Source organism: Trachymyrmex septentrionalis, unplaced genomic scaffold, assembly GCF_001594115.1.
Source record: "Trachymyrmex septentrionalis isolate Tsep2-gDNA-1 unplaced genomic scaffold, Tsep1.0 scaffold2, whole genome shotgun sequence".
Taxonomy (NCBI): domain Eukaryota; kingdom Metazoa; phylum Arthropoda; class Insecta; order Hymenoptera; family Formicidae; genus Trachymyrmex; species Trachymyrmex septentrionalis.
The window spans coordinates 691,479-701,897 of record NW_017305179.1 but is presented as its reverse complement, the minus strand read 5'-3'; the positions used below and the strand labels follow the sequence as shown (position 1 = coordinate 701,897).

General features: G+C 31.0%; 3 protein-coding genes across 8 annotated transcripts in view; 2 read left to right on the top strand and 1 right to left on the bottom strand.

The window, feature by feature from the left end:
• Nucleotides 1-8,541, top strand: part of LOC108747425 (spermatogenesis-associated protein 5) — a 104,279-nt gene extending 95,738 nt beyond the window's left edge. Inside the window, exons 4-9 of one of the 3 annotated variants that reach the window (XM_018484866.1) lie at nucleotides 5,341-5,525; nucleotides 5,614-5,799; nucleotides 5,903-6,829; nucleotides 6,932-7,326; nucleotides 7,386-7,652; nucleotides 8,200-8,541. In XM_018484866.1, coding sequence (XP_018340368.1) covers nucleotides 5,342-5,525; nucleotides 5,614-5,799; nucleotides 5,903-6,829; nucleotides 6,932-7,326; nucleotides 7,386-7,652; nucleotides 8,200-8,532 — 2,292 coding nt within the window. In that variant the 5' untranslated portion in view covers nucleotide 5,341 and the 3' untranslated portion in view covers nucleotides 8,533-8,541. Of the gene's footprint in view, nucleotides 1-3,926; nucleotides 4,218-5,340; nucleotides 5,526-5,613; nucleotides 5,800-5,902; nucleotides 7,327-7,385; nucleotides 7,653-8,199 lie in introns of those variants that run through there. The other 2 variants (XM_018484865.1, XM_018484864.1) reach the window with 2 other exon arrangements.
• Nucleotides 1-9,387, bottom strand: part of LOC108747434 (zinc finger protein 708-like) — a 12,956-nt gene extending 3,569 nt beyond the window's left edge. Inside the window, exon 1 of one of the 2 annotated variants that reach the window (XM_018484883.1) lies at nucleotides 9,375-9,387. The gene's annotated coding sequence lies outside the window, so the exon portion shown is untranslated. Of the gene's footprint in view, nucleotides 1-3,054; nucleotides 3,246-9,374 lie in introns of those variants that run through there. The other variant, XM_018484882.1, reaches the window with a different exon arrangement.
• LOC108747432 (transmembrane and ubiquitin-like domain-containing protein 2) overlaps nucleotides 8,950-10,419 on the top strand; it is a 3,561-nt gene continuing 2,091 nt past the window's right edge. Inside the window, exons 1-2 of one of the 3 annotated variants that reach the window (XM_018484878.1) lie at nucleotides 8,950-9,320; nucleotides 9,464-9,746. The gene's annotated coding sequence lies outside the window, so the exon portion shown is untranslated. Of the gene's footprint in view, nucleotides 9,747-10,419 lie in introns of all 3 variants that reach the window. The other 2 variants (XM_018484877.1, XM_018484876.1) reach the window with 2 other exon arrangements.

The following is a 10,419-nucleotide window of genomic DNA, read 5'->3' as shown; positions in this document are numbered from 1 at the left end:
TGTGTGTGTGTGTGTGTGTGTGTGTGTGTGTGTGTGTGTGTGTGTGTGTGTGTGTGTGTGTGTGTGTGTGTGTGTGTGTGTGTGTGTGTGTAAAGAACTAGATGTAGAACAGTTATTAGTTCCTTTTTATATTTAAATAATTATAGTATTTATATTTTCCATTAAATGTTACATATCACAAGATTCTTTAGTATTTATTTTCATGTGTCGGTTGAATTTAATTATATTTATTAGGAACAGCGCTACACATTTTATTGATGTCGTTAATTAATTAAATATACAAGGTTAACTAACGTATGTATTTTTAGAAATTCATTTAAAGTGTAATATCATACGAATTGTTTTATGGTTTTTATAATAGGTAGTAAGTTGCATTAAATTTTATGGAAAAAATTAAAAACTTATCGAAACTTACGAATGATGCCATCACGAAAAGATTTATTTGTTTTAAGTATCGATACAAAATATAAAATAGTTTACATGTGTACTATGTCTATATACAAAAAATGTTACTATTCATAATTTGATTGTTTTTTATTGTTAAACGTTTTTATTTTAGATAAACGTTTAGATAAACGTTTTTATTTTAGCTAAACGTTTTTACTGCTAGACGTCTTTGTTTTGTATTTTTGTCTTATGTTTTATATTCAAACATTTATAATTTCAGATTGTTATTTTTAAACATCAAAAAGTAAAAAAAGTTTATTTGCTTCTATTATTAACACAGAAAATCAATTATTAAAAATTGAATATTGAATGTTTTATGCATTAAAAATCAATGAAAAAAGATTTACGTGAGATTAATATATTTTCACATTTCAGTGTAGCGTCTAATGTGACGTGTGGGGATTGATTCTGATTGGCTCAGGCTACGATCCACTTGAAGCTACGAATGTTTCGAAGCATTTTTGATGAATACTCAATGAAAAGAACTCAATAAAAAATAATTTTATTATGATGTTTCTCGACATCAGCTAATAGATACTGAAATAGAAAGTAGGATGTTCCATTTAAGAAAACGAAGTCCACCTTGAAATGCTCGAAATGTCCCCAACGCGTACATTCATAAAATAATTATTTCCATTATGCGATGTCCCTCTTTGTACTGAATGTTGATATAAACCATTTTTCCATATGTTTTCAAATTTCACTCTGTATATATAAATCAGAATTACTCTGTATATATAAAAAAAAAATGCAGCACTAAAAAATTAATGAAAAATTCTGAAAAAATTCTTAGAGTTCTACGAGGAGAAAATAAATAATTTCTATCTCTCACATTTTTTCTGTTAAGTTGATAGAATTTGAGAAAAAAATCGAAGACCAGTATTCGGCAATTTTTAATCATTAATAGTCAATTAGTGCGAAAATTGCAAAATAGTACAGGACTTTTCGACTCATTCTAGTCCGATCTATCTACACAAAAGCGCTTGTCAAAAAAATTTCGGGACACCCAGTAAATATACATATATGTATGAAAAATTTTATTATATAAGGCACCACGGACGCGCCTTCGTTATAATAAAGTTTTCATTGTCAATAACAGAACAGATCAAAACAAAATAAAATTTTTGTTATAGCTTAAGATTGGCCGAATATTAATTAGTTTTTTATTCATATTAAATCGATGACTGGAAAGATTGGAAAAAAAATCGTAAAAGTAGTTATATTTAAGTTTAGACATTTTTATTTCAATAACTATTGATTTAAACAAAAAAGTCAGAAACAAGAAATGTCCACTTTGATAGTAAGCTTATAAAATTTTTTCAGAATTTTTATCCAAAGTATAGATTTTTTAACCAAAAAAATTGTTTATCCTAATTTCAATGACTATAAAAAACTAAAGTGTATTCATATGTTTTTTCGCAAAATAATGAGGAATCAAATTAAATCATTTTCAGCCAGTAGAACATTGATTGGTCGATTAATGCATTTTCTAGGCAACTTTTTGGGGGTAAACCGCTCACCTAAGATTAACTTTCATTGCCTTTTCATCTCGGCAAAGAATTTTTCATGCATGATTATATACAAATATGTACGAACATTTTTAAATATGCTTAAATGTTCATAAACATACATAATTATATTTGAAATAATCATTCATGTCCATTCTTTTTTTATAAAATTCCTTTTCGTTGTATAATAATAATAATAATAATAATAATAATGAAAAGACATCAAATATATTTCAAATGATAATTTCCGCATATTTTAGATGAAATCAAGTTTTTAGAGATGTAAAAAAATATACATAATTACGTATAATTATAAATATTAAAATTATGAGCAATTTATTAATATTTTTCCAAATTTGATTTTTTCTAAAACAAGCAATGTGAAAATTATCCCTGTCAAATGGGAATTTGAATATTCTTACATGTTTATGAATATTTATAGATATTTGTATATATTCGTGTACGACACAAATTTTTTACCGAGCATAACACATGTACCACTAATTTTTATCTATTCGTAATTTTATCCATACCTTTAAGAAAAATTTTGAAACAAAATATAAATGAGTTTTAGTTTCTCATAAAAACATTTAATGAACATAAAATGTTATTGTTCCTAGTGAAAATATTTAATAAACATAAAATGTCATTCGATATTTAAATGCAAATTGATTTTGACGTTGCACAAGTAATAAGTTACATAATATGCTGAAGTTGAATAACTGCACTAAAATTATATTTGTTGCCGTTCACCTTCTGCAATCAATCTAACTTATAATATAAATTTCATCGCAGTCCTCTTGAAGACAAGACTCCTTTTGCCCAGAAATTGATTGAATCTACATTGGTGGAAACGAGCATAAATCATATAATTTTTGTATAACAAATACTTTTTTCTCTTTCACAAATTCAAAAAGCCTTTTCCAGGATTAAAGTATACGCATTAATACGTGTTTGTGAGATGGAGTTTATACCGAGAACGATCAAAAATTTCAAGATTGATATATTTTTTTACCATTTCTTAGTGTAACATGGCGTCTCGAACTGTCAAGTCGTGACAACGTTTGTTCGATACGAAAGTTTTGCAACCTGTACTTACGAAATAGTAATCCACAAACACGTAGTTTGCACGAACAAATAACGTCGAGTTAAGTCTTAGAATTAGACTTAGACGCTTGATCGCGACGAATTTGTTATACGAAAATTGACACGTATATGCGACTGCATGTATCATAGATTGCGTGAGATATTGGTATGGTAGTAAATAAAGACATGTGTTGATGCGCGACGCGACCCCTAGTGACATCGGCTATAGTCAAAGTCTCATTACAAATTTAAAGCGTTTGATCAATTAGAAGAAAGAATTTTACAAATTAATCAATTAAAAAACGCTTCAAAGTGATTGTAGCATCTCGTTGACCATACCTTTCGTCGAAGTTCAAGCTTCGCTTTAGGATTTTTTTAAAAAAACTAAAAATTTCTCGTTAAAATCTTGCAGCTAATATGTAAATAAGTAAATTAATATAAGTTAATGTATAAATAAGTAAGGGATTTAATTTGAAATTATATTGATCTTTATTTTTATAAAATAGATAAAAATACAGAATTTACAAAATTTATGTGTATATATATATTTATATATATATATGATGGTACAGTCAAGCTAGAAACAAAACATTATTTTGTGTTTTTGTTCTCTCTTTATGAGTGTATTTTAACAATTATTTAATGATATTTCAAGCGTTTGATAAAGAATTTAAAATCATATTCGAATATAATATTTCAATAGATTGTTCTAAAAAATGTTTTCTTGGATCATGGTCTGATTCCTGCTGACAACGCTCGCGAATATTATTTGTCTTCGTTTAATATTTGACAAATAATAAAAATGAAATGATGGTAATTCTTCAGAAGAGTATAGCCGCCTCGAACCAATAAGGATAGTCTATACACCACTATACACTCCACTGCCTACGTGACATCAGATTAATGATCCTGTTATGTGGTAACACTAGTGAACTTTAACGCTTAAAGTCTCGATTTGTAGAGCAGTCCAGGACTTTTTTCTGTCATATTCTTTTATTTTACGTAAAAACACGTCAAATGAGCCAAATTTCATCGAAATCGAAGATGATCTAACCTCAATAGTTGTCAACTTTAACGCTCAATATCTCGCTTCGCAGAGCAGTCCCGGACGTTTTTCTGCTAAATTCTTTCATTTTACGCAAAAACGCATCGAGCCTAATTTCATCGAAATCGGAGGTGAGTAAACTCTTCTAGAGAATTACCGAAATGATTTTTAACCCTTAATACACACGTTTGGCTCATTCGTGTCCTGCCCATTTCTTTTTTTTTTCAAATACTAAGAGCACCTGGTCAAATATCGGTCTCTTTTCTATTTCTAAAAAAAAGTTTGACATCTAAAGAACAAGTTTTGTGCGTTACCGGCCTCAATCCGTACGTATCCTTTAACTGGCATAAATCCAAAGTTCACCTCTGGGTGACAAATCACCCAAGGTGTGTACAGAGTATACATTTTCTGTAACAAAAAAATTTTTATTTTTTTTCTTTATTTTTAACTAATTCTCGGTTGTATTGCGAGAATATTTCACGAATTATTGAAAATAGAATTTAATTCTAAAACAACATAGCCCTTATTAAATGCGTTTTTTAGTATCTTTGTTCTAAAAGTCACTAATATTATATCTATTGTCTGTAATGTTATAAGGAATATTTTCCTAATAAATTATAAGTTTTTTAACACAATAACAATAATAAAATCCATTGTTTTAAAATGTAAATGCAATATATCTTCAATTTACAGCCATTCATGCATATTAAAAAAACATAATTTTCAGGTTACTCAATAACTAAACTTTTTGAACAGCCGACACTTGAATTATTTTTTTTTCTTATAGTTTGGAATGTCAGTTTTAAGATACTTATTCATACTTTTCCTTTAAACATTTTTGTTTCAGAGTTTTATATTTTTATATGAAACAGTGTATTTTTCTGATTTTGTTAACTATATTTAGTTATAACAATTTATCTATAATTTGTTATGAATATATAACTGCACAATTACTTTCTAAGGATGTCAAAATATAAATAAAAATTGTTTAATAATTTATATATACTTATAAAAGTGATAAAAATTAAGTCCACGAATGACCGAACATGTGTATTAAGGGTGCCAAAAACTAACGTATGTATTAAGGGTTAAATGTCGTGAGCATGAATCGAACCGCAGCTTTATTTAACAATAGATATCTGTTTTAAACATCTTATAATTATTTATTTTTTTTTTCTTTTTTTTTCTTTCCACGTTAAGATGAATACTGCAATTTTAGATTAAAAGACAGATCAATTATTACTTTCTTTGCAGAATGTCTACTAAATCAAGAAAGAGCTTGTCGTCATGGCAGCAGTGCGACAAGTGTCAATGTGCTTTGACCCAAAAAGATATTTCTGTGCATGAGATAAACTGTCCACCTTCCACAGACAATTGGGACTATCCATTCGTCCTTAATGGAGTTTTGTATAGCACGATAGAAGTATTTCAAACACAAGGTATGTAATTATTGATATTTTCATAATTAATAATAATATAATTTTTATTTACATCTATCTTTAATTCACGGTATTGTGTATCTCATAGAATTGTCCAAACGCATTTCTGAGAAGGACGCTAATGATATGGTATTTGTATCACAGTTCACTTTACAATTGTGCGAGATCGCAATTGGATCACCAACCGTTATTGCAACGAAAGATGAGGTAGTTGTGAAAACAGCCTGGCCAACTAATGATAAAAGTTTGACAAGCGTCTCTTTAACAAAACACGGTAAGTGTTTATTTTCAATTGTTTAATTTTAATTTTATAATTTTTATAACAGGTTTAACTGGTGAACTAAGCTAATGATAATCCTGTTTCTTCTTATTTTTAGCCATTGATCTAAATAATCTATCAGGATTAATCAAAATATGTTCCTTGACATCCACTGTCCATATCGCTAAGGAAATTGTAATTAGTCAACAAGGAAAGTGTTTGTCTGATGTAAGTGTGGAATTGGATATTATTCTAAAATGTTTTAATGAACATAAAATATTTACTGTGGGTAATAGGATAAGCGTGCCATATTACGGAAAGAAGTTGGTATATAAAATTGTTCAAATTAAAGCAGAGGAAAGCAAGAGAAAGCCAACTGAAACAGTGGATGTAAACGATCTATCAAAACCTTTCAAAGATATGAATCTAACATCTACAAAAGTAGACTTCTATAAAGCGCTCTACACAACAAAGTGGACAATTCTGGATAAAGATAAAGAAAATGTTGCAAAGGAAAGGCATAAAATTGAAGATATAGGTGGATATGACGCTCTTATATCCGATATAAGGGACATAGTGGCAATAGGTATTGGCAAGTATAAAAGTATCGAACGCTTTAATATCTGTAAAGGGATATTATTGTACGGTCCCTCTGGCGTTGGTAAGTCCATGATAGCCAACGCTATAATCTCAGAATGTAACGTTAATACGTTTACCGTATACAGTTCGGACATTTACAGTAAGTCTGTTGGTGAAACGGAGGGTAAGCTCAAAGAAGTGTTCAGCAAAGCGATATCGAGCGCTCCCAGTATAATACTATTTGAAGATGTGGACAGTCTGTGTCCTAAGAGAAATAATACCAGTACAGACCACGAGAAGAGAGTCCTGACTCAATTAGTAACACTTTTTGATGATCTACAAAATACTAGCAACAATGTGCTAGTAATGGCTACTACCGCAAAATCAGATCTCGTAGACAGTTCTCTGAGGAGACCAGGAAGATTGGACATGGACTTCGAAATTTATGTACCGACTCCAGACATGCGTAAGGAAATATTGATGAAGTTACTCTCGAAAATTCCCAATACGCTTTCGTGTGAAGATATACAGAGTATATCGTTTGTTACTCATGGCTTCGTTGGTGCAGATCTGTATGGTTTGTGCTCCAGAGCGATAATAAACGCTGTGAAATGCTGTCAAAAGAATAAGGCTACGTTCGAAGATGAACCAGATGACCCAAATAAATTAAAGGTGACAATGACCGATTTTCATTATGCTCTGACCGTAACAAAGCCTTCAGCGATGAAGGAAGTTTTAGTGGAGGTACCGAATGTGAGATGGTCGGATATTGGTGGGCAAGAAGACTTGAAACTAAAATTAAAGCAGTCTGTCGAATGGCCATTAAAACATCCTGAAGCTTTCGTAAGAATGGGCATTACACCTCCTAGAGGTGTTTTAATGTTCGGACCACCGGGATGTTCGAAAACCATGATCGCGAAAGCTCTTGCTACTGAGAGCAAAGTTAACTTTTTGAATATTAAGGTAAGTCGTTCGAAATGTTCATTTATGTCTCCATTGTTATATCGTGCAATTATTTGTAGGGCCCGGAGCTGTTCTCGAAATGGGTAGGCGAGTCTGAGAAGGCTGTAAGAGAAGTATTCCGAAAGGCGAGACAAGTAGCACCATCCATTATATTTATCGACGAAATAGATGCACTGGGTGGTGAAAGAGGTTCGTCTTCCGGTGGTAGTGGAAGTAACGTGCAGGAGCGAGTATTAGCCCAGTTACTAACTGAACTTGATGGTGTCACCGCTTTGGGGAGCGTCACACTGGTAGCGGCTACTAATCGACCGGATAAAATTGACAAAGTAATATTTCCTATCTTATATAATTGATAAAAGTATAATAGAATATACGATATAGATAATACGATATAAAATCAATTTGAAAAATTACTGGCTCAATCTTTTTTACGATAGAAAGTTCTCTTTGTTAACCTTTAGAGAACTGGCCACTATAGTGGTCAGCGGAAAACTCGTCGACTCCTCGTGACATAAAAATTCAATATATACATGAATTTACATTTAAAAAATTCAAAATTTCAAGACAAAAATGCTGGTCCTCTAAAGGTTAATAAAAAAGGCAAAAAAATAAATTTAGCACAAAAATAAAAAAAAATAGTGACTTTATGTTATGCAGTTATGATCAAAGATACAAAAACAGCTGTAAAACTTTATAGATGTATTAAAATAATTTAATTAATCCCTCAGTTAAATGTTTCTCTCAATATCAAGTATTATTTAATATCTTTTTAGAATATCTCTTTTTGTCGATAGAGATCATAATTGATAAAGTAATTAATAATTTAATTATTTAATAGTTGTTTTATATAAGAAAGTGCAATAAATATTTCAGGCACTCCTCCGACCTGGACGATTAGATCGTATCATATACGTGGGATTGCCAGATGAGAAGACCAGACGAGAAATATTTGAGATAAAATTGCGACATATGAACATCGCAAAGGAAGAAGTAAATATTGTGGAACTAGTCAGCCGAACAAAAGATTACACCGGCGCGGAAATTCAAGCGTTATGCCATGAAGCTGCTATGAAGGCGTTGGAGGAGGATATTAACGCTACTCTCGTCACCAAAGAACATTTCGATGCCGCATTTGGAGCCATCACTCCTAGAACGCCCGATTCCCTCATCAAGATTTACGAGGATTATATAAATAAAGTTTTATGAGAATTATACAAGGACTGTATTTTTATTAGAAAAGATGTAAAATTTTTTAGATTTCAGTTTTTTTCTCATGATCCTTTGATTTTTAGAAGATAAAAATTGAGGAGGAACAAATTTTGGATACAAATTTATAGATTCAACCAGTTATAATTTTTATTTATTTTTATTACAGATTTATAAATTTTATACAATAATTACAAAAAGTACAAGGAATGAACAGAATGTCGTTTTTTATCTGCTTTTACTCTACAACTTTGATTACCTATGTATGCATAATCTTGGGCCTTAATATCCCCTTCAAATCCATTTAATGTATTTATTTATTCGCTAAAAATTAATACGCATATATAACATGTACAAATACATCTTGATAAGCTGAAACAAAAATATCAACTAAGGCCAACAAGAGATACAAGACAGGAACGATGGCGCGCGACACAAATTATACGCCTCAAATGTATGTTCAAAACATCGTATAATTTATTCAAATTTATTCCTCCGATGACGTGGACTTAATATAATTCACTACTACGGAAACTCTGATAACAGTAACGATAATGATTAATAATAGAAAAGTTTATTGCGGACGTAACAAATAAACAGCGGAAATATATGTCAAGGGCGGACTCTTCCAATTCTCCCGCCACGCGATTAACCGAATAGCCCGTTGCTTTCGCCGGAACGTTTCGGACGGATGGTACGGTTTATTTGGGTGATAATCGAAGTAAAATTGCCTGTTGAGTTTCGCGCATGGAAGAGCGAGAGATCGCGTTAATTATTAATCAGTTCAGGTACGTATATGTACGTACACGTTGCATGTCTATTATAAACCATTATAAACTTACTATTTGCGTCATCTCTCTCGCGCTCTTTCTCCTTCTCTGTCCCCAGATGTTTGTCGATCGAATATTTGCAAGTGTCTCGCTGTTTGCAGCCTTATCGCGTCCCACGTTACACATTGACGGAACTGAGAGAATTATGTGCGTAACGAGGAGGCTGCTCGCTCGTCGGTAAAAAGCAGAAATATATCACTGAGTGGACAGAATCCAACAACGACGTTCCTCGGATTTCTTAAAATCGTCGATTTGTGCCATGAGACGTCGTTCCTCGACCCCGAGGAAGGAGAACAGCATTCATTTCGTAGTTCCGTGTTGACAAATTTCTCTTCGAACAAGATAACCTCGCAAAGGACGGATTTTGCCGCAACTTTCTATCATGTACGCTACACTCATTTTAATTCTACCTCTCTGACTGTTAATTGCTTCTGCTAATTTGTCGCGAAACGTCATCGTGAGACATGTAAAAGATTTTTTTACTTCGTTGCATCAGCATCTAGTTTTGGTACTGTCATAGTGCAAAGTTTCAGAAAATTGATTACAAGGTTGCAAAGGAGACAGACAATTTTATAAATAATATTGTAACCTTTTATATAAATATCTTACATAAATAATATATGTCTTTGGATAAATATATCAATTAAAGTCTCTATTTAAACCAATAAATTTATTCACAGTACATTAATATCTTTCTAATAGGTTGCCAGAATTGCTTATCAATTTAATTTGTGATATTACTATAGCAGTTTGCATTTATAAGTTTAAAAAATCATTTCAGCACGCATTTCAAATAACTACGTATTTAGCATGAATATAAATTCATGTAGAAATTATTTAAAAGCATTTAAGATCTAGCTTTGACTGTAATAGGCATTACTCTTATTGTGTATTCACATATACCTTAATAAATCATTTATTGTTGTATTATCTATTTAAACTTTTTAATATCTCTTATAGATCATATTGTAAAAAATGATTCACATATTACTGACAAATGAATTCATAACATTTCTTGGGAGAAAATTATTTGTATTAAGAAAGTTATATATATATA